The sequence below is a fragment of the Heloderma suspectum genome, chromosome 6 (genome assembly GCF_057233095.1).
Source record: "Heloderma suspectum isolate Gila_16-S chromosome 6, 16-S_ref, whole genome shotgun sequence".
Lineage (NCBI taxonomy): Eukaryota > Metazoa > Chordata > Lepidosauria > Squamata > Helodermatidae > Heloderma > Heloderma suspectum.
Window position 1 is genome coordinate 43,593,531 of NC_139463.1, and position 23,568 is coordinate 43,617,098.

The 23,568-nt window shown below is 46.1% G+C and overlaps 1 protein-coding gene across 1 annotated transcript; it reads right to left on the bottom strand.

Annotated features, from left to right (window-relative positions):
• Positions 1-396: 396 nt before the first annotated feature.
• Positions 397-18,625, bottom strand: LOC146340714 (SH2 domain-containing protein 6-like). Its single transcript, XM_084808205.1, has 10 exons — positions 18,512-18,625; positions 17,284-17,312; positions 16,790-16,847; positions 15,077-15,146; positions 11,799-11,829; positions 11,462-11,486; positions 9,276-9,307; positions 6,025-6,108; positions 4,629-4,787; positions 397-3,089 (listed from the first exon to the last, which is right to left on the bottom strand). The coding sequence occupies exons 1-10, from the start codon at positions 18,606-18,608 to the stop codon at positions 2,973-2,975; spliced, it is 702 nt and encodes a 233-aa protein (XP_084664331.1). The 5' UTR covers positions 18,609-18,625; the 3' UTR covers positions 397-2,972.
• Positions 18,626-23,568: the final 4,943 nt, after the last annotated feature.

Genomic DNA, 23,568 nt, shown 5'->3' on the forward strand with positions numbered 1-23,568 from the left:
AAACCATGCTTTGTCATTATGTGCAAACCATGTCAAAGGTTGGGATGCCTGGCCAGTGACTGCCGGTGAGTGACATGATGGTGGAATTTCCCACAAAGAAGAATATCACAAAATGAGATTCCAAAACCTAACTCTCAATGTGATTTTCTAATGGTTTGCTTCTAATGGTGTCATGGAGGGGAAATGCAACGGGGGGGGGGGGGCTACAGCTCTGGGACTTTTTCTAGAGCATGAGGTGATGCTGTGGTCAGAATAATGGATGAACCCTCTTTGTTCTGGCAAGTGAGCAAGGTGATAACAAGCCTTTCAAGTTTTACATTTGCTTGTGGCAGAGGAAGTCAGAGAATGATGAAAATAATCAAGCAGAAGGTGGATACTTCTTTTCTTTTCTTTGATGGAGTTCCTACTTCAGGAGGCTAGCAATTTAAATGATAACAGCTTTGCGAGATGGTTTGTCTTTCTAATTAAAAGCTAAAGGTTGCATTTCAGCTGTCTGACCATCTTTGGTTAAAAGTCAGTGTGTTTTACAAGCTGAACCTATGCAGTCAAAGAAAGCAACACTGAGTTCAATGGAGTGTACTCCCAAGTCACTATGCACAGATTTGCAGTCATGCCTCTCCCCCCCACAACTTAATTTTATTAGTGGAATTTTTGTCTGTTTTAGATGTCATGGAGTTTTTAACCAGCATGTTATTTATTTAATCAATTTATATACCGCTGACCATATTTAAATATTTCTCTCAACACCTTTGAGTAAAAATAAAAGATAACCATGTGTGTGTGTGTGTCTGTGTGTGTGTGGTGGGGGTGTGGCTATGGGGCTTGTCGTGATAAACTCCTGCACTCCAAAATTTACCACTACACCACTAGGCACGGATGAAATGAGGAACTCTCTTGTGTACTTGAGGCATCTCTGTTGCTCTCACTGAGGACTGCTGCCTTAGCACTGTGCCCACCCCCCACCCCCAGCTTCGCAGATAGCCTTCAGACCATTTGTCTCTTGCTAATGCCCTCAATCCCTTTCGTTAGGAGTGGAGTCTCAAAACTAGCTTCTTAGCCAGATTCTCTGGGGCATCCTTTTATACTGTATTGTAATGTAATGTTTTCATAGCAGCTAATATAAAAATAAATAAACTGAATCCCCCTCCTTCCATCCAAATAACAAAAATAATGGAATTAAAATTGCCCTCCCCAGTAGCTCACTTTTACTTGGGTTCACTTAGCATAAAAAACTCCAGAAAGCAGTATCTTCTGCAGCAATTAGAGCAACAAACATATCGTTTTGTACTCATTTGGCTTGTTCTCTTGGGCTAAAGGCTCCGAGAAGCGACTACACCAGTACTTCTGGTTGTTGCATTCAAGAGCGGTGTGCTTCTCTACCAGACTGGGTGTAGTCTGCAAGCCTTGCATCCACATCATGCAGGAGAACAACCCACACTTTTTTGTTTGTGGTGGCAGAGAAATACAAAACAAGTGAGGGACAAGAACAATACGGTGATGGTGGTGGAAAATTCCGCAGCTGAACTACCACCACTTCCTAAGCCAGCCTTCCCCAACCTGGTGCCCTCCAGATATATTGAACTACAACTCCCAGTTGGACTACAACTCCCAGGGGATGATGGGAGTGGTAGTCCAACACATCTGGAGGGCACCAGATTCGGGAAGGTTGTCCTTAGCTCTGCCAGCTTGCTTAAGCCAGGGTGAGAGTGCAGCTTTTCATACCTTTATCTCCCTCCCCCACCCCACTCTGTCCCCCATTGGAATCACTGGAAGGGAATTACGTTGAGGGCTCCTTTTATGGGCATGTCAGGGAAGCAATGGGGTTTAGGACCCTGCAGATCCTCAGCCACCCCTGACATGCCCCGTTTCCCTTGTTACCAACAGCGGAACACTGTCGGTGGAACATCTACACCTATGGAGCTTTCCACAGGCGTACTGGAAGACTTCCAGCAGTGTAGATGCCATCCTGCCTGCAGGCAGAGCAGCCCTCATGCGCCATCTAATGGCCCCTCAGTCGGCCTTAATCTATTACTTAATATGTCTGTTAAGTTTAAAGGGCTAGTTCTGCCACAGAATTCTGGGAAAGAGTTCCATTCCTTTTCAAAATGGAAGCATGGGCTTTGCGTAAATCATCACCACCACCATTTAATCCATTTATATACTACTTACCAAATCTAAAAAAATCTAAGCAATTTTCAAAATAAAAAATTGAAATACTTCATAGTACAGAAACTCATGTTAAAATGTTTACAATATTTTAAACCAAACTGAAAACACAATAAATACTAAACAAAATAACTGGCCAGCATGATCATTCAAGAAAGGCTTGGGTAAAGAGATTGGTCTTTCACAGGCACCTAAAACACGACACAGTTGGCACCTCCCGAATACTGGGAAGGGGGCATTCCATGAGGTGCCACTACAGAGAAGGCCCGCTTTCGGATTGCCACCAGATGTCCATCTGCAGGTCACTGTACAACCAGCAAGGCCGCCTCCGGTGATCTTAGTGATGGCACAGGTCTATACTGTATCATAATAGGTTCTAACATATGTTAAACTAAGATGTAATATCAATAGACTGAAACCAAGATTGCATAGAATGTCTTGTTAATGGGACACAACTCTCAAAGTTTTATGGAACATAATAAAGTAAGATAAAAACAGTAGAGAATAACTTTCCTGCAATTTGGCAAAACAAATTCCTTTAAACTCCAATCACCTTCCACCCCTGAAGTTCATTTGCTTCACTGCAGCAGCACTAGAATATTGCAGAACAAGCATCCCCTGGAAGGGTATTTTTAAAATAGCTCACGAGGGACCTTCTACAAGATGTCAGGATGCTACTGCTGAACTCTTGACACTTTGGTCTTGCAGTGGTCTAGGCAGGACATGAAGCTGTTTGGTGCCTAAGCCAGGGGAATAAAGTCCATTTCCTCCCAGTGCCACTGGCTGTTCTCCAGGCACCCCAGTCATCATGGCCTCACTGGAAACAACAAGCACGTTTGCTCCTTGGCAGATGTGTGACCATCAATCAGCACCAAGGGGTGCTCTGCATAATTCTGGATGATGCTAGAAACACTATCAAACAGCTGGAAAGGAAAAGAGAAGGGGAGAAAGGTCAGTGTCTCTCCATTCCTCAAGTCACCCACTTTCCCACTTTGAGTCCAGCTTTCCTTAAAATAAATAAATAAATAAATAAATAAACCAGGGGAATAGTCATGAGGCATAATGCCTCAGATGATGGATCCTGAGCTCCATTATGGGTAAGTGAGTAGGGAAAAGACTTCTTGGGTACTGTTATTTCCCACCTTTCTCCCATCATGGAACTCAGCCTAGCATGCATGGGGTTATCAGGTGGTGGCCCATCCAGACACCAACCAGAACAGGACCTGCTTAGCTTCAACAAGACGGCAGCATCACATGCCCTTTGTCCATGCTCTGCCACCTGAATGTATTTGAGTTACAATTTTTTAAATCAAAAGTAGAACCGCAGCCATTGTGGCATCAAACATTCTATTCACATTTCATAAGACTGGGTTTGTTTTTAAGGAAAGCATTATTGCCAGTGTACTAATACATCCTGCTTTATGTTAGCACAAGACTGTTAACCGTGAGCCGCAATTCACTGGGCCGCAGGTTTTAAATTTGTACTTCGACTTCAACATCCGTTTTCTATGTCGGGGCTTTCCTCTCGTTTCACATTTTTTCTTTTCATTTTTTAACAGTGCTATTTCATGGTTAAAAAAAATAGAAAAGTGTGTGTGTGTGTGTGTGTGTGTGTGTGTATTTAGTAATTTATTTATTATACTTTATAACTGCCCAATAACCAAAGTTCTCTGGCTGGAGGGGGGGGAGGAGTTGTAATTAACACCCCGTATGGGAACAGAAACCAACATTGGGGCAATTCAAATATGCTATTCAAAGGGCAATTAATAAGCCATACATCACCCTGGAACATCATAAGTGAAGACAGCTCCTTTGAGCAGAATGCAGAGTGCATATCCCTCACCACTGAGCAGCTACAGAGGGCTGCCACAAGCGAGAGGGAAGATCTTCCAGAACAGAGGGTTTTGTTTCCAGTCAAAACTGCATGTACTTATTTATTGAAAATACTTTCATACTGTCCCTCAATAAAAATTGCTAAGGTGGTTTACACTTCAAAAAAAGAAGGAAGGAAGACCAAAAAAAGAAAAAAAGTGCATTAAAATTTTTTCCCAGCACCCCCTTCGGTCTATTTTAGAAATTAAATGCGACTGGAAAGTTCTCCTGCATAAGCCCTGCTGAAAAAAAAAGCATAATTTATACAGGACACAGAATTCAGTTCTGTTTGTTGTGCATAACTGTCAGATTCATATGGATGCTTATTTAGATATATGGACTGCTTATATTAATGTATATATTTGAAATGGAAATGTTAATCCCTATTCCTCCCCTCCTTGTGTTTTTTCTTCTTGTTCTTTTCTTTTCCCTCTATCAAGAGAGATGTTAATGATTAATGTATATTGATTTTTTTGTCTGTTACTGTTACCGTTGTGTTGCAAATAAAAAGATTAAAAAATACATTTGGTGCATAATTTAAAAAATGCAGCACATAATAGACAGAGCCCAGCCATGGCTCAGGCACCCGCCTCCTTGTGATCTTTGCCATCCTTGCCGAGCATGTATTGACAGCTGCTCTCCACGAAGCGGATGGGGATGTTGTAGACGTGATTCTTGTACAGCACAGCCAAAGTGAAGGGCTGATTACAACCGTGTCGTGAGCTCTGCCTCACCATGTAGGCACTGTCCTGTCATAAGCGAAGAGGAAAAGGAGACCGGCATTAAAGAGGACATGTCAAATTTCTTGAAAATCTGGATCTCTGAATCAGAATACATTTGATTTCCCTCAGAATTATACACAGGCCCAGGAAAAACCAATAAGCCAGGCAAGATTCATCTCTGTGCTGAGTATGCTATGGAGTGGGGTCCCAGTGAAATCACCCGGGAACACCTCTTTATGTTTAGAGCGTGCCCAAGGCATTCTGGTGTCTGAACTGGAGCATCCCTCCCCAGTAATTTCCATGCAACACAGTGCAATGTCTTCCCCACTTTTGCACAGCTCTAGCTAATCAGCGGAGCCTGAGAAGAAAAACCTTTTGGTGCCTTGCACCCAGATGGAATTAGATGGGTCCATCTTCTGCTCTGCTACGCTTTAATAGAGCCCCAAACCTGCTTCCCAATTTGGCTACCTCACCTTTCCTCATGGCAGGGCCTCATCTGATCTCATGACACCCAGAGAGTCAGATTCCCAACAATCCAGCCACAGCTGCTAGATCACAAATTTCAATGGCACAGCAGCCAGTTGAGCTGGTGGGCAAACTGGAGACTTCATGGCTCCAAAATGCAAAGGTGTCATAGACCAGGACCCTGGACCATCATCCTCAGAGGCTCCTGACTTCAAAAGAAGAGGCTCCTGAGTTAACTGTTCAGAAACATTGTTACAGAAAGGTATCACGAGGCTTCCACGTCCTCAGGACCCAGTTCTCCAGGAAGACCCCAGGGGCCTGCCCCCCTGCGTCCATAAGAGGTTGCATTGCCGTCCTCAGACTCTGAGGATTTCAGCCATGAAGACCTCAGCCACCCACACATCATCGCAGCCTGAGGCTGCTAAAACAAGCCAGGCCACTTTAAGACAAAAGCCCGTAGTCAGTCTGGAGCCCGGGTTAACCAGCCTAAAGGAAGCCAAACCCCTACTTAAGGCCTGGTGACAATTTGCTGCTTGTTGGAGCAACATATAGACAAGCTTATTTCCATGGTGCTGTTCTATTCCCGTTTCTACCATCCCAGAAAGCCTGACTTGCCCGCAACCCTGGTAAAAACCCAATCCATAGTAGAACCCTGCAGTCCAGGCCTCACCAGTGCCCAAAGATGCTAAGCTCTCATCACAACAGAGGAGAACAGAGCAAAAGTGGTTGTAACCCATTCCTAGAATGGCAGCTGTTTTCTAGCTGAACTACAGAGCAATTTGGGGACATACACTCATACCTTATTAAACTGGAGGAGGGCAGCTTCAGCTGTATGCCTGTCGCAGTTACCTGCGTACCAGGCCTTGTTTTGCATGCCAGAATCCTGAGGGAATATAACAGGGATGATAAGGCAAATGTAACTGAAGAATATTGTTTTCCCCTCCCTCCCAGCTTCTAGTCTTGCTATTTCTCTCCCCCCGCCCCATACACACACACGCGCCTCTTGACTAGCCAGGCCCCGTCAGCAGCCACATTATGTGACTAGCCACATCTACCTTGGGAGCCATTTTGTGGTGGTGCCCACAGCAGTTTATCCAATTCCCAAATGTGCCGATGGGTCCATGGCTAGAAATTATGGGAGCTGCAGTGCAACACATCTGGAGGGCACCAGAGGTTGGGGAAAGCTGGTCTAGACTACAGCCAATTTTGGAAAGGCAGCAAACACTACTCTATCCATTGGCCAGTATAAAAGCCCTTTCACTATTACTACAAGGGTATTTTATTTTTTAACTGTTGGTAATCCAGCCAAAGAACATTGGTTATTGGGCAGATTAGTGCTTTCAATTAGAACATTTGATTAGAGCATTAGGCAGATTAGAACATTAGTTATTAGAACTAGAATTAAAAATGTAATAAATAAATAACAGCCATGTTGGTCTGTTGCAGCAAAAGGTGCAACAGACCAACACGGTGAGGTCAGAGGGAAGTAAAATGCAAAAAGTATAGACAGTGACAATTACGTTATTCACAAAACAATTGCCGATGATAACACAGACATCCTGGCATAGATAAGCTAATTAACACATGTAGTGTGATTTAACAACCATAACACTTTATCCTAATTCTTCCCTTGTGATAGAATGTAGCCTCTTGATGTATTCTAATTTAGTGGTTTCACATTCCAGTCTCCCTCTTAAGTTCCTTTATTCAGGAATGACCACTTTAAGAGAAGTTAAAGAGTGTCCTGAGAAGATGAAATATCCCCCCTGCCCCCCCCCCCCGGTTTCTGAGTATTGCCACATTACTGATATCAGATCTGTGTCCAATTATTTTTTTGCATAGTGACTGGTTTCTAATTCTATACCACTATCAGTAGTATACTTCTATACTACTGGTTTCTAATTTTATACTACTGTCTATGCACATGCTACTTTAGAAAGTACAGGATGACAGGACCCTGCCCCACAAACCTTACAATCTAAAATACAAAAGCAACGGCAAGGATCTGCAATGAAATAAAACACTCGTTGCCCATTTCCTGTGCCAAATGAATACTATTTACATCCGTTGCCAAATTTACCATCAGCCACATGCATACCTAAAAAAAAAACCTTAGGGAGATTTAACAGCTGCCAAAGCAAAGTTGGCTATACTGAATGCAAACTCCTTGTTTATATTTGCTAGTAAATATTCAAGCTACTCAACAGTTGCCAACTGGGCAGCAAACAACCTTCCTGTGCAGCTTCTGTCCCTTTAAAAGGGGGCTGATATGCGGATATCAGGAGGTGAAGCTTTTTATGATCTGGAACGAAACACAACCACCAGCTGCAGACCCAACTGCTGTTAAAAAGAGCAGCTATAGGGGCAAGATAACACTAGATATGGTACCACCATAACAGATACACTGTGCTGGGGGGAGCCATTCCACTGGAAAAGATACGCAGGCGGAACGGCTGAAACAGGGTGGAGTTGTGGGTGGGCCATGCCTGGCACAGAGGAGGAGCACACGTACACGGGATCCTATCCTTCAGGGAAGGGCAACCTTTTTTGGTCCAAGGGCCAGATTGCTCCCTGGACCAGGCCAGGTGGGCCAGATGACATCAACAGTGCCCCGACCCGTTTCCCCCCCCCCCCCGTAGAGAGAAGTGTGGAGGTCTATGCCTCTCTCTGCATGGAAAGTGATGGCCGGTGCTTGCAGGATTGGGGTGTGAGCGGCGTGGGAAAGGACTGAAATGGGACTTGCGGGCGCTGCCTCCTGCAAGCCCTAGCCAAGGGGTGTGGGGACCCCGCATCTTATATGCTATCTCTGATCGGAGCTAACATGAGGATTCCTCTCCCCCCAGGGGTGGGACTTGGGGAGGGGATGTGACTTTGGAAGGGGGAGGGGACCGCGGAGGGTGCTGAAACTTCCTTGGGCTGGATTGGGCCCCAGTGCAGGCTGGATTAGGCTTCCCTCTGCTGCTATGCTTCTTCAATCCACAGCAATGCCCCTGTCAATGGCACAGTGTTCCCCCAGCTGCAGACCTGGTGCGAGGGGAAAAAAAATCAGAAGCAGCTCTCCCTGCATCGACTGTGCCCCCCAATTTGCAGCAACCATGCATGCTGTAACTTGGCACTCAACCACAGCACATCATCCCCAGTATATAACCTCACATAGCGACACCGTCACTCTGGCAATAGGCTCACGGCATGCCGCACTATCTCTCTGACCTCATGTCATGCACTCTCAAGAGCTCACAGCGGGGAACCCGGGTGATGGGGAGCTGCAGAGAAAAAGCACTTTGCACAGAAAGGGAGCACTTTGCACAAAACAGCCTGGCCTGACAACACACAGGGGAATGTGAACACATTCCTAACGCTTCTCTGTCTAGAACTGTGACAGATACCTTGTCTGTGCATTCAGATTCAGGGACTATTTGCCCGAATTGCTGACTGCTGCTCACTGTTCTCTGTCTGTGTCTCCTTTGATTCTCCACAGGCTGCTGCACTCCCACAGGTACAGGAGCCATCCCACACGCTGTTCCACGCAGACCATGAGGGAGGGGACTCACCTATGGCCAGCAGCAGTCACCTGAACACTCCCGTGGGCTTCTTAACCTACTTGCTCCTGGCAGGCTCCATGCCAGACAGTTATACAACAGGTGAGGGTGTTCCTAACATGGAGCTGGTGCCATAAGGGACACTGCACCAGTTGTCCTGCTGTCTGTTGAGCCACAGTCCAGCGCTAACCCATTTGTTATGGCAGAAGCTTTTGTGGACTAGAATCTCACTTCGTCAGATGCATCTGCTCCACAAACGCTCCTGCCATAACAAATGTGTTAGTCTTTAAGGTACTACAAGACTCTCTGTTAATTTTTAACTACCCTGTATCTGTCTGCAGTAGTTTCTCTCCCCTATGCAGCTACATGCCTCCTTCCCTCTCTCTGTATTGTTCTGCTTAGCCACACAGTGAGATTAGGGAGATTCAGCTTTTAATTACTGCTCTGCAAACAAGAGGACAGTAAGGCAGCAACCCCCCCCCCCCCCCCCCGGCACAATCCACATGCTCACCTCTGCCTGGGATCCACTCCTCAGACGCACACCTGAAAGAGACATGACATTTCAGAGTTTCCGTGCTTTGCCTCTTGTGTAGATAGGGATGTATGAATTTTGTCAAGTCCATTCTGCTGTGTTTCGTAGACTGTCAAGCATTTTTATTCCATCGTCTGCTCATTGATGGAATTGGATTTTTTAAAGGAATGGATGAGAAAGGTGTTCCACTTGCACAAATGTGCAGGAGAACTAAAGCGCATTAGTGCTAGTGTGCATTAGTGCAAGTGCAAATTTGTGCTAATCCCTCCAAAAAGAAAAGAAAAATGGCCCGCAAGTCTGAGGAATCTGCACAATTCAGAAAAAGCCAATCTGCTGCAGAATCCAGATCCATAGAAATCCGAACTCATTTGAATCCGTTGCAGATTTCTCCAGCCTCCCTATGTGTAGGCAAAGATTGCCAAAGCCACATCAGCACATATTCATTATATACACCAGCAATCAAGCCCAGGGTGTCTAGGTCTCCTACTTTACAGAAGATTTTATTTGAAGGGCTGCTAGAGGGCCATCCTCTGTTTGAAGGATTGTCCAGTCCAAGACCAGTATAAAGATAAAGAACCCCAAGAAGGGAGAGCAGCAGGGGCCTTGGAGTTGCTCATCAAGAGTCAGCATCTGGGCAGTAGACTGAGCAGCAAGCACACCGCTCACCTGGTCTTCCCCACCATGGTGAGATGGATTGTATTTCTATTTGAATTACAGTTATAATTTCTCTATATGTATAAATTGGCATATGCAACTGTTATGCAAATTGGTGTCTTTTATTGCAATGCATTTCTTCTTCTTTTTGGCGATGCGTGAGTGGCTGCCTTAAGCTCAGGGCCTCCTTTTGCATGACAGAAACACAGCATGGAAGGGCCACAGAGCAGCGGGACAGCCCCTGCTTTGCATGCAGAACGTCCCAGGTTCAATCCCCGGCCCCTCCAGGTAGGGCTGGGAAAGACCTCTGTCCTGTCTGGAAACCTGGGGAGTCATCGCTAGTCAGGGTAAAGAGATTCTGACTCAAGTCTGGCTTTGCTATAAGGCAGCTTCCTATATTCCTACTGCTATTGTATGGAGGTGTGTGCGCGTATGGGATAACAGGGAAAATCGGTGGGCAGGATGGTGCATTTAATCCTTCCCCACCCATGAATTCCCTGCTGCAAATGTCCCCTGGTTGCTTTCCTACTTATTTTCCCCCCCAGCCAAACTCTGGGACAAGAAGCCCAACTGCATGGAAGAACTGTGCGGGGGGGGGGGGCATCTGTAGGGATGAATCAGCAGTTCAGAGAAGGGGTTAAGCACTTCTCCCTTCCTGGCAGGTCTTGTCTCATCCCCACTACCTACACATTCACAGTATCTCAGCAAAGGTGGATTTGGTGACACATATTTGTAGAATGTGGCATGATAACATAGGCCTACTGTCAGAAGGTCAAGCAGAAACCAGAACAGCGATTGCAGATCACAAAAAGTAGCACGAGACAGTGGTGTGTATGGAGGGTGGGATGGGGTGGTGTGGTGGCTGAAGTCTTACTTGAGATACACCAGAATGAACAAGGGGAGGGATGCAGAGTTGTTGCACCAGTAACAGGGAAAAGATTTTTCTCCCACACAAAATATATATAGCAGAAAGCAGGGGGGTTGGCAGAAGGTAGATCTCCAGATATTTTGGACTCCAAATCCAGAAGCCCTTGCCAGCATGACTAATGGTCACGAATGCTGGGAGCTGAACTCCGAAACATATGGAGATCTACTTTCTGCCCACCCAGCTGCCGTAAAGAGACAACCACCAGTTGAATGTAGACCAGCCTCCTCGAACCTGGCAACCTCCAGATGTGCAGGACTACAACTTCCATTGTCCACAGCCAGCCTGCTTGCTGGGGATGAATGGAGTTGTAGTCTAGTTGTAGTCCAGCACATCTGGAAGGCACCAGGTTCGGGGAGGCTGAAGGCAGATGCTTTTGTTGAAGTTGATGTATAATTCTTAATAAGCCATATTTTCATGTATATATATATATATATACACATTTCATTTGCATGCATTTAAATTGATATATTCAAATCTATGTAGCTACATTTTTTCCTTTCCTCTTTTTTTGTCTGTCTTGTTGAAATTTTACAATAAAACATTAATTAGAAAAAATGTGGATGCTTCACAGGGTGGCACTTACCCTCAGGCGGGTTCTCTGCAAAGACCTGAGAAAGAGAGAGCAGACAGAGGGTGTGCAGTTCCTGATCTGTGGATCTACATATCTCTGCCCAGTGGAGGCTGGTGGCTCCGATGTCAGAGGTTCTGGGTTTCAGTCAGAACCAGTCAGAACTCTAAAGGAGCTATCCAAAGTGCTGAGAACGCCTCGTGGGCCGGATTAGGCTTGTGAGTCACAGGTTCCTCGTGGCTGCTGTAGAGTCAGATCCTCTTGCAGATCAACCCCAGAGACTTCCCCTTCCCTACTGATCATCCCCACTCCCACACCCCACAGTGCTCCTGACATTATGCTTTGCACTCACCTGCTGATGTCCAGGTGAGGAGAGCTTTGGCCTACAGGAGAGAGAGAACACACACAAAAAGAATAGGACCGGTATGGGGTGGCTAACGTGTAAGGCCTAGATCTCATGTGATCTAGGGTGGCCATGTGTCTTCTTTTTTTTTTTTTTACAAAGGACAGCCCTCTGTTTTGAAGGGCTGCCAGAGGACTGTCCTCTATTTTGAAGGCACCCTCTATTTGAAGGGCTGTCCAATCCAAGCCTGATATATAGAGAAAGAACCATCCGAAGGAAGAGCAAGAGCTGGGCCTTGAAGTTGCCCATCAACAGCACCTGGACAGGAGACTGAGCAAAGCACACAGGTCACCTGGTCACAGTCTTCCACACTTTTGTGAAATGTACTATATGACCTGGTTCAAACGTAACAACAGCCCATGGGTTAAACAACCCATGGGCTGTCGGGGATGAGCATGAGAGAGCGATGCACTGCCTGCGGCGCTCCAACCACTTCTGCTTTTACTCAGCAACTCACGCTGGGCTCTTTCATAGGTTGCTGAGCATCTAAACCTGGACTGCTGGGTTGTTTAGTGTTTAGGGGTTAAACAACCCAGCAATTAATCCATGGTTTGTTGTTGGGTTAACTGCTGGGTTGTTTAGCCCCTAAACAATCTAGCAGTTTGGGTTTGGACAACACACTTAGCAACCTATGATGTTGCCGACCGTGGGTTGCTGAGTAAAAGCAGAATTGGCGGTGCACCACAGGCAGCGCATTCACTCTCTCCCACTCGTCCCCAACAGCCCATGGGTTGTTTTACCCATGCGCTGTTGTTGCGTGAGAATGAAATATATCAATTTAAATTATAAAAGATATTTCTAAATTTGCATCTATACATATAAATTAGCATAGGCACATTTTATGCAACATGGTGTCCTCTTTCTTGGTGATGCATGTCCTTTTGGCAATTCACAAGTGGCTACCCTATCCATAACTAAGTTCAAAATGTCAGCCGGGGTCTGTCTAACCATTTCATTGTAAAGGGAAAGGACCTTTAGCATAGCTAGGCCCTAGAAAGACAAGGCTCCGCCCTGTAAGACCAACAACTTCCAGCTGCGTTACAGCCATTTTGAGGAAGGTCAGGTCACCAGGCTATTTCTCAGAGGTCCAGCAGGGCCTGTTTTTTTAACTGAGCAACCCATTTCTATCCCAGCTGGTCAATATAAGAACCATACAACATTAAGAACTGGTGCCCAAGTTTTCTTATTTTCCTTTCTCCTCCACATCTCTTTTTCCTTCTCTGTTGTGTCTTTTTAGATTGTGATCCTGAGGGGCAGGGAAGGATTGTCTTATTTTTATGACTCCATAAGCTGTTCTGGGAACCTTTTCAGCTGAAGAGTGGGATATAAATGCTTGGAATAAATAATATGTTTGTCAGGTTCCAGGATTTGGCCCCCATGCCTGAGGTCCCCCATCCTTGCAGGAGAGCCAGCTATACCTTCTGCCCACCCCTGCTGTAGTGTATTTTGGATTTGACCACTGGCATATGACACAGGGGTTGGACCCACTATGACCAGAAGCTGGGGACATTGAGGAGGGTAAGATGAGATGTGGGAATTATCCCCGAAATGAACCCTGGAAAATACGGCTTAGCCAGAGAACTCTATGAGAGGTGAAGCCCAGGAACAAGCAATGTCTCCTCCACCTCCACAGCCTAAAGAGGTTGCTTAGCCTTCCTCCTCTGAAGATTCCACCTCCAGACCCTTGACCAAGCAAGAAGCTTCCCATCTCCTCTGGAAGCAACACCTGAAGAATTGAGTGTGGCCGCTTTATGCACTGATAACTTCCCCAAAGGGGGTGAAGCTGCGGACATCCTATTTAAGCCCTCAGTTGGCTCCAGGGCTTTTGCTGGAGCAACATCCTAGCATGCTCTTCTTGGGTTCTTCTATCCCATCTGGTTTCTCCCCAGCAATGCTCAGAGCTGTCCATGGTCCTGCCTACTTGCCTGAAAACTGAAAACAAAACAGCCAATTTCATATGGCCCTATGGTGCAACCACTCTTGGAGTACTGTAAACAGTTCTGCTCACTGCATGTCAAAAACATTATTTTAAAGTTGGGAAAAGTGCAGAAAAGAGCAAGCAAAATGACCAAGGGACTGGAGTAACTCCTCCATGAGGAAAGGTTACAATGGCTGGGACTGTTCCGCTTAGAAAAAGGCACGTAACAGGAGACGAGATAGAGGTGTACAACTTTATGTACAGTGTGGAAAAAGTGGATAGGGAGAGATTTTTCTATAATACTAGAACCTGGGGGCCATCCCATGGAGCTGAACAGTGGGAGATTCAGGACAGATAAAGGGAAGTCCTTCTTCATACAGCCCATAGTTAAACTATGGGATTTGCTACCCCAAGATGTAGTGATGGCCACCAACTTGGATGAATCATAGAATCATAGGGCTGGAAGGGGCCTACAAGACCATTGAGTCCAACCCCTGCTCAATGCAGGAAACCTGATTCCCAGGCGGACTCCCATCCAAATACCAACCAGGGCTGACCTGACCCTGCTTAGCTTACGAGATCAGCTTGCAGTGATGGGGTCTGATGGAACCCCTGAGTTTAAAAGGGCTTTAGACAAATTCTTTGAGGAAAAGGCAAACAATGGCTACGAGTCCTGATGGGTATGTGCAGCCTGCAGTATCAGAGGCAGTATGCCTTTGTACGCCAGTTGCTGGGAAGGGAGGGTGCCGTTGCACTCATGTCCTGCTTGTGGGCTTCCTACAGACAGCTGGTTCACTGCTGTGTGAACAGAATGCTGAACTAGATAAGCCTTTGGTCTGATTCAGCAGGGCTCTTCTTAGGTTCTTAAGTTTCGCCCCATTTCCCCAGTCCTCCCTGCAGACGCTGCCTGGAGCAGGATACACATGTGGAAAAGATTGGCCATGGCAGACGTAGGACATTGCCTGCCCAACAGCTTCCTGCACTTCTGGACTGCATCCTCTCTAGTGGCAGCTGGGCATGGGGAACTAACTCAAGCAAAAAACCTTGCTTCCGAGACATTTCCATGCAGGAAACCAGCAAAGTCCACACTGGAGTCACTGTGGTCAAGCGTCTGGATCAGTGGGGATCCAGTGCAGCCTAAAGCACACGCACACTGGTTGCACTCGAAGAGCAGACTCGATCCCTTAAATTGGAGCTGTGAGGCCAATGAAACCACCTCCCCGAGTCCCCGTTTAGAAGCATTTACAGATAGTGGTGTTCTTTCCATCCTTCCCTCCCAGCCCAACATTTGCAGAAAGGACACACTCACTTTGGTTGCTTCAAAGGGCGAGCTGGATGCATTGGGACTGGACAAGAAAGCCCTCTGTAGGGCTCTGAGGCTGGAAGGAAACAGAATGGGAATCAGGCCTGGGACAAGAGCATGAACCTACCTACCTGTACACTACGTTCATCATCTAAGGCCCTCCTCCAGGTGCCTCCTCCGAGGGAGGCTCAGAAGGTGACAACAAGGGAGAGGGCCTTCTTGGTGGTGGCCCCCCAATTTTGGAACACTCTCCCTGACGAGGCCCACCTGGTATCAACATTGTTATCTTTTTGGCACCAGGTTAAGACCTTCCTCTTCTCTCAGGCATTTGGCAGCATATGAAAAGCTTTTAATCAGGTCCTGGATTTTTCTTATTGCTGATTGTTTAAAATTGTGTAAATACATGTGTGTCTGCTTGTGTGCTTTCTGTTTATATGTTTGTATGTAAATTGCTTTTGTTATAATATGTATAATGTATTTTTAATGGTTTTTCATCTTTGTAAACCACCCCCAGAGAGCTTCAGCTATCAGGCAGTACAGAAATGTAATAAATTAATGAAAAGAAATGAAGAGTGGAGCCTCAGCATCTCTCATTGCACTTGTTCGGTACTATTTAATGGAGATGAGCACCCAGCACCATTGGTCAACTTCTGATGGAGATGAGCACCCAGCACCGTTAGTCAACACAGGAAGCCGCCTTACACCCGATCAGAACATTCATCCATCTAGCCCAGGGGTGGTTCAACCTCTTTCAATCCGAGGGTCAAATTAAAATAAATAATAATAAATAATTTAAATCCGTATTTTAAATCTCTGCTTTGCTGCTAGGTTTTATTCTGGTTGGACTATTATTTTGTGGTCTTAAGCTTTCATATTTTATATTGTTTTATGCTGCCCTTTGTGGTTTTAATTTTTGTGAACTGCCCAGAGAACTTCGGCTATTGGGTGGTATAGAAATGAAATAAGTACGTAAGTAAGTAAGTAAAAAGAAATAAAATAAAATGTCAGAGAAGTTCTCAGGGGTCACATTCCAGTGTTGGACGAGGCCAAGTGCAAAGGGGCTGTGACCATAATAACAAAAACACCAACAATACCAGCATATTGCAACTTAAAGCTCTTATGGCCAGTAACTAAACCTTCGGAGAGGCATTGCAACTTTTTAGATGGGGTAGGGGGAAAACCACCCTAAAGCTGGAAAACCACCCAATGATCGGCAGACTGGGGAAAAGGTGTGTGGCTATCTGGAGGCCCAGACTGGGACTCTGGGGTAGATTCCAACTAAAATCCTCCTCTAAGTAGGACTTTGTTGGATTCTACCCCAGGTAGGCCACATCTGGCCCACAGGCCAAACACCCCTGATCAACACCCCTGGTCTCACCCAGTATTGGCTACTTTAACTTTCCCCAACCTGGTGCCCTCCAGATGTGCTGGGACTGCAACTCCCATAATTCCCAGCTAGGAATTATGGGAGTTGCAGTCCCAGCACATCTGGAGGGCACCAGGTTGGGGGAGGCTGGTCTACTTTGACTGGTAGTGGCTCTCCAAGGACCCAAGCACAGATCTCCGCCATCTTCTGCTATCTAACCCTTTCAACTGGGCATGCCAGGGAATGAACCAAGGACTCTACTTGCAAAGCATGTGATCTACCATTGAGCTATGGACCTTTTCTAGAAATGTTATGTAGCTATGTATGTGGGACTCTAGAGGAAGGCAGCTCACTTGTGCTGGGCTCACATTCCACATAGATGGACTCCTCCTCTTCCTCTTGGGGCTCCTCCTGGAAGAAGGAAAGAAACTTTGGCGCACTGAGATGGTAACAATGTGCTTCACCCTGACGTCTCATCTCCAGCTACCATTGGGACAACATCATACGCTTCCTGGAGGAGGAGGCGATCAATGTCTACTAGTCCTGATGGCTCTATGCTACCTCCAGAATCAGAGGCAGTGAGCCTATGTACACCAGTTGCTGGGAACATGGGCAAGAGGGTGCTGTTGCTGTCATCTCCTGCTTGTGGGTTTCCTGTAGGCAGCTGGTTGGCCACTGTGGGAACAGAATGCTGGACTAGATGGACCCTGGGTCTGATCCAGCAGGGCTCTCCTGATGTTCTTATCAGCATCCCTTTCTGACAGCGTGCTAACAAGTTGTGGTAACTGGAAGTGGCGAATGTTCTGCAAGGACAGGACATGTCTGTGGTTGGTGGGAACTTAGTTACCTTGTCGTCTTTCAGGGCTGGGAAAGGATCTGCAAAGAGACACAAAGATGGAGAAGAATCAGTGCTCACATCAGCATTGGTAATGTGTTGGGGAAGATGCCAGAAACTGAAGGAACACCAAACTGTGGCAAGTGGTGCATGCTCCAGCACCAGAACTGTTTTTAGAAATCCTTTATGGGTGTGTCCAAGCAAGGGGCATCTCTACACCAGCCTAAAATCGTGCATTTAAAATGGGGCTTTCTGCTTCTGTTTTAAATGCAAAATCACGACTCCCCTTTTCACTCGCTTCCTTTTCCACCACCCCTTTCTCCCCTCTTCTCCCCGTATCTGAGTCTTCTATTATCTTTCATTGATCTTGCTCCTCTTCTTGCCACTTTTCCTCTTTTCATGGAGGAAACTGAAGCGGAACACAACAGGGTAATTTGACAGCTCATTATCTGCGATCTATTTAAAAACAGAACAAAGGGCATTTAGTGCAGGAGACACCTTGAATGATCACCGTGTCATAAAGACCTGCAAATGTCCGTGAAGAAGGATAAAAGCTACGTGTGAAGGAGCCCAAGGCTTTTCCTTGCAATCACCCTGCCTCATTCACCCTGCCGGTATACAAAGGCCCTCCTTTTCATGCCTCCTCCAAGGGAGGTTTGGAGGATGGCCAAAAGGGAGAGGGCCATTTTGGTGGTGGCCCAGATGCAGAATAGTTTCCCCAGTTAGGTCTGCCTGGCACCAACAGTCATCTTTTTGGCTCTAGGTTGAGACTTTTTTCTACACCTAGGCATTTGACAGTATATGATGGGGCTTTTACATTTTAATTTGGCTGTTCTGTCAGGTTTTGGTATTTTGTTGTTAATTGGTTTTAGCTGTCTGAAATTGTTTTAAATTTCGGTATGTTTTAATCCCTGTTGTAAGAAGCCTTGCATCTTTTTCTGAGAAAGCAGTTGAACACATTTGATCAACAACAACAACTCTACACTAGTGGCAGGTCGGGGGAGATGGGCAAGGGGGGAGATTGGAAGGCTGGGAACTGTGGAACAGGGAGCTCGCCAAGGGCGCAGCGGGTCTCTAGGTATAACAGGAGACCTGAATTGTACATACGGATTTGTAACCAAGTCTCTGATCTGCATGATTCAAGCTGACCTAAACCACAGTGTACTCAGGCAAACTCTTTCGGCTTGGACAGAGGTTTGGCCGTCAGTTCGTGAACCAGCCCGGTAGCAATTCCACACACCTCTGGTTGTGGCCGCTTTTGCTTGGGACCCAGAGGGAGCCAGGATAGGCAGGGACACTCGGCGGGCTGAGAGAGGAAAAGGAGGCAGCACAGGCATCTTTATGGGTCTTTCTACCATAGCTGCAAAGAGAAGACCCCCATTAGTGATCCAGCTGGGACGGAGGAGGCCAGGCGGCCTGGATCCCAGCTCGGTCTCTTAGCCATGCTACAAATTAAGCACCCACTCCCAGCTGTGAAGGGCCTGAGCTCAGAGATCTCATCTGCACGGTGGCACAGACACACCCAAGACTATGATGCAGTTTGCACGTGATGACAACCCATCTAGCCCATTGGTTTAACAACCAATCGGTTGTCATGCATACGTGGGAGAGAGCGGGAGCACTGCCTGCAGCACACCCACCTCTTTCACTTTTATTCAGCAACCCATGATCGGCTCCTGCTGAGCATGACATCCGAACCCAGACTGCTGGGTTGTTTTGGGGCTAAATAATCCAGCGGTTAACCCAACAACAAACCACGGGTTAACTGCCAGGTTGTTTAGCCCCTAAACAACCCAGTGGTACAGGTTCACACATCAAGCTCAGCGAGGAGCTGATTGATTGTGGGCGACTGAGACAATGGTGGGTTGCTGAGTAAAAGCGGAAGGGGCAGGTGCAGGGCATGCCACAGGCAGTGCACCCATTCTCTCCTGCTCGTGCACAACAACCCATCAGTTTTTAAACTGATAGGTTGTCGTGATGTGCAAACTAGGTCTATGTGTGACCCAGTTAGTACGATGAAACAACCCCCAATTAGTTAACTACAGGTTGTTTGGGTGCGAGTGAGTGGCTGCCTCCCAATTGCTCACCCGCTTCTGGTGTGCTAAACAACCCAAGGAAGCTCCAGCCTTAGGTTGTTCTCCAACTCTGGGTTGTTGAGAGAGAAACAGAGCAGAGTTATGAGCCAAGAATGGCATCCCTGGGTTGTTTAGTACACCGGAAGCGGGTGAGTCAATGGGAACCAGCATGCTCGCTCGCTCCTGCCTACTCCTAAACAACCCATGATTAATAAACGGTGCATTGTTTCATTGTGCGAATGATGTTCTAAGCCTGAAAGCTTGCCATGCCACTGCTTTTTCTTGGCCCCACTCCCACCACCCAGTTTTTCCAGGGTTAGAAGGAAAAAAGTGTAGACCCTTTGATTAGCCAGATTTAACACGCATCCCATTATAATGCCCCCTCCACACCCATCCCTCCACTTGCACAACTGCACGCCCTTCCTCTGACCTCTCTCTATGGCCTGGCAGCTGAACCTCTCTTCATCATGGCTGTCATGTGCTCCATGCTTTGGCAGGACCTGCCAGGCACACGAGGCAAAGGAGTGTTAATAGTCATGCTTAGCATCGAGTGTTCAAAGCAATTTACAATAAAATAAAATAAAATAAGCTGACAAATTGGGATATGTAACATAAAAAAATAGACAAAATAGATGAATGTACAATTGTAACAGATGTATAATAGATGTAATTGCATCATAAGGCAGCATCCCAATGACAGCTGAAGACATTTTGCTACCTGAAGTGGAGGCCAAATTGTGATCCCCTCCCTGCACTAGACCCAATGCTTTATAAAAACTCTTGCTGCACAATTCAGACACCAGTTCCTGGCTTAGAATCCACCTAAAGCAGGCCCGAAGAAGCTGAGGTTGATCGGTTCTATGAAGACCTACAACACCTTCTAGAACTAACACCAAAAAAAGATGTCCTCTTCATCATAGGGGATTGGAATGCTAAAGTAGGAAGTCAAGAAATCACCGGGATAACAAGCATGGCCTTGGTGTACAAAATGAAGCAGGACAAAAGCTAATAGAGTTTTGCCAAGAGAACACGCTGATCATAGCAAACACGCTTTTCCAACAGCACAAGAGGCGACTCTACACATGGACATCACCAGATGGTCAATATCGAAATCAGATTGATTATGTCCTTTGCAGCCAAAGATGCAGAAGCTCTATACAGTCAGTGAAAACAAGACCTGGAGCTGACTGTGGCTCAGATCATGAGCTTCTTGTTGCAAAATTTCGGCTTAAATTGAAGAATGTAGGGAAAACCACTAAACCATTCAGGTATGACCTAAATCATATCCCTTATGAATACACAGTGGAGGTGAGGAATAGATTTCAGGGATTAGACCTGATAGACAGAGTGCCTGAGGAACTATGGACGGAGGTCCGTAACATTGTTCAGGAGGCAGCAACGAAATTCATCCCAAAGAAAAAGAAATGCAAGAAAGCCAAGTGGCTGTCTGATGAGGCTTTATAAGTAGCTGAGGAAAGAAGGGAAGCGAAAAGCAAGGGAGAAAGGGGAAGATATATCCAACTGAATGCAGAGTTCCAGAGAATAGCAAGGAGAGACAAGAAGGCCTTCTTAAATGAACAATGCAAAGAAATCGAGGAAAACAACAGAATGGGAAAGACGAGAGATCTCTTCAAGAAAATTGGAGATCTCAAGAGAACGTTTTGTGCAAAGACAGGCATGATCAAGGACAAAGAAGGCAGGGACCTAACAGAAGCAGATGAGATTAAGAAGAGGTGGAAAGAATACACAGAAGAACTATACAGGAAAGATCTGAATGTCCCTGATAGCCATGATAGTGCGGTCACTGAACTTGAGCCAGACATCCTAGAGAGTGAAGTCAAGTGGGCCTTAGGAAGCATTACTAACAACAAAGCCAGCGGAGATGACAGTATTCCAGCTGAGCTATTTAAAATCCTAAAAAATGATGCTGTTAAAGTGCTGCATTCAATATGCCAACAAATTTGGAACACTCAACAATGGCCGTAAGACTGGAAAAGGTCAGTTTACATTCCAATTCCAAAGAAGGGCAATGCCAAAGAGTGTTCAAACTACCGCACAATTGCGCTCATTTCACATGCCAGCAAGGTGATGCTCAAAATCCTACACGCTAGGCTTCAGCAGTATGCGAACCGAGAACTACTGGAAGTACAAGCGGTGTTTCGAAGAGGCAGAGGAACTAGAGATCAAATTGCCAACATTCGCTGGATCATGGAGAAAGCAAGAGAATTCCAGAAAAACGTCTATTTCTGCTTCATTGACTATGCTAAAGCCTTTGATTGTGTGGATCACAACAAACTGTGGCAAATTCTTAAAGTGATGGGAGTACCAGACCACCTTACCTGTCTCCTGAGAAACCTGTACGAGGGTCAAGAAGCAACAGTAAGAACCAGACATGGAACAACCGATTGGTTCAAAATTGGGAAAGGAGTACGACAAGGCTGCATATTGTCACCCTGCTTATTTAACTTATATGCAGAGTACATCATGAGAAATGCCGGGTTGGATGAATCAGAGGTCAGAATTAAGATTGCTGGGAGAATTATCAACAACCTCCGATATGCAGAGGATACCACCCTAGTGGCAGAAAGCGAAGAGGATCTCAAGAGCCTCTTGTTGAGGGTGAAAGAGGAGAGTGCAAAAGCTGGTTTGAAACTCAACATTAAAAAAACTAAGATCATGGCATCTGGCCCTATCACTTCCTGGCATATAGAAGGGGAAGAAATGGAAGCAGTGACAGATTTTACTTTCTTGGGCTCCAAGATCACCGCAGACGGTGACTGTAGCCATGAAATTAAAAGATGCTTGCTCCTTGGGAGGAAAGCTATGGCAAACCTAGACAGCATAGTAAGAAGCAGAGACATCACCTTGCTGACAAAGGTCCGTCTAATCAAAGCTATGGTTTTCCCAGTAGTAACGTATGGCTGTGAGAGCTGGACTATAAGGAAGGCTGAGCGCCAAAGAATCGATGCTTTCGAACTGTGGTGCTGGAGAAGACTCTTACGAGTCCCCTGGACTGCAAGGAGGTCAAATCAGTCAATCCTAAAGGAAATCAACCCTGAGTGCTCATTGGAGGGACAGATACTGAAGCTGAAGCTCAAATATTTTGGCCACCTAATGCGAAGAGAAAACTCTCTGGAAAAGACCCAGATGCTGGGAAAGACTGAAGGCAAAAGGAGAAGGGGACGGCAGAGGATGAGATGGCTAGATAGCATCACCGATGCAATGAATATGAACTTGAGCACACTCTGGGAGAGAGCGCAGGACAGGAAGGCCTGGCGTGCTATGGTCCATGGGGTCACGAAGAGTCGGACACGACTGAACAACAACAACAAAAGCAGGCCCAGCCCTGCAGCTTCCTATGTTTGAGCAACAACAAAAAAAAGGTTCTCCCCACATAAAGGAACCTAAGGTGCTCTTGAGCATGTGCAGAGTACCTCCCTAGTATGAAGGATTTCATTATTTAGATTTTTAAAAAATGTTATAGAAAATAGTTAAATAATGGAAAATACTGGATACACAATTCCACACACCCCCCATGGCTTTTATACCCTGACAGCTACCCAAGAAGATGACATTCTGCCTGTTTGGCAACCCTCCCCCTTGGAGCGTATAGCTCTTTCCCATACTCAGACATGCCACTCACCGTATGGGGCTTTGGCTGTAGGAGGTTGCTCGGTTCAGAGAAGCGCCTGAGGGTCGAACCATCAGCCCTAAAAGCTTTTTCTGCCAAGGTGTTAACACAAATGTTATATGGTGCGCAGCTGTGTGTTTACAGTAATATTGCTGCTGTGGAATCCACCCAAACAAAATTTCTGAGAAATATTCTTGGCTTTCTGACTTGTGCGCCCAACGTGCTCCTGTGTTTAGAGACAGGCCAAATCTCAGTTGAATCCCAGGTTTGGATGTATAAGTTAAATTTTTGGTTAAAACTGATATTTGCCCCTCAAGGTTTGGCCCCTCTGACTTTGACTGATGCATTTCAGTCAAAATGGAAAAGGGCTGTGGACAAGAAACTCCGTAATTTGGGTTTCTCGCAAAATGCTATCCTTGCCCCGGGCCATACAAAAGCTGAAGGGGACATACGCCAGCACATTAGGGATAATGAGTTACAAGATTGTATAAGAGCAGCTACTCCATACTCGGAATTGAGAGACAGGGGGCGGGCTTTCTTACCTGCAACCTATTTAACTACTCTAACCATTCCAAAATATAGGAGAGTGTT

What these genes read in the sequence shown, in the direction of transcription:
- LOC146340714 (XM_084808205.1), bottom strand. Translation starts at nt 18,608, where the DNA reads ATGCCTGTGCTGCCTCCTTTTCCTCTCTCAGCCCGCCGAGTGTCCCTG. An exon ending in CGCCCTTTGAAGCAACCAAA is followed by an intron (nt 11,830 to 15,076) that starts GTGAGTGTGTCC and finishes TCTCTCCTGTAG; the next exon opens with GCCAAAGCTCTCCTCACCTG. An exon ending in ATGGCAAAGATCACAAGGAG is followed by an intron (nt 3,090 to 4,628) that starts GCGGGTGCCTGA and finishes TTTCCTTTCCAG; the next exon opens with CTGTTTGATAGTGTTTCTAG.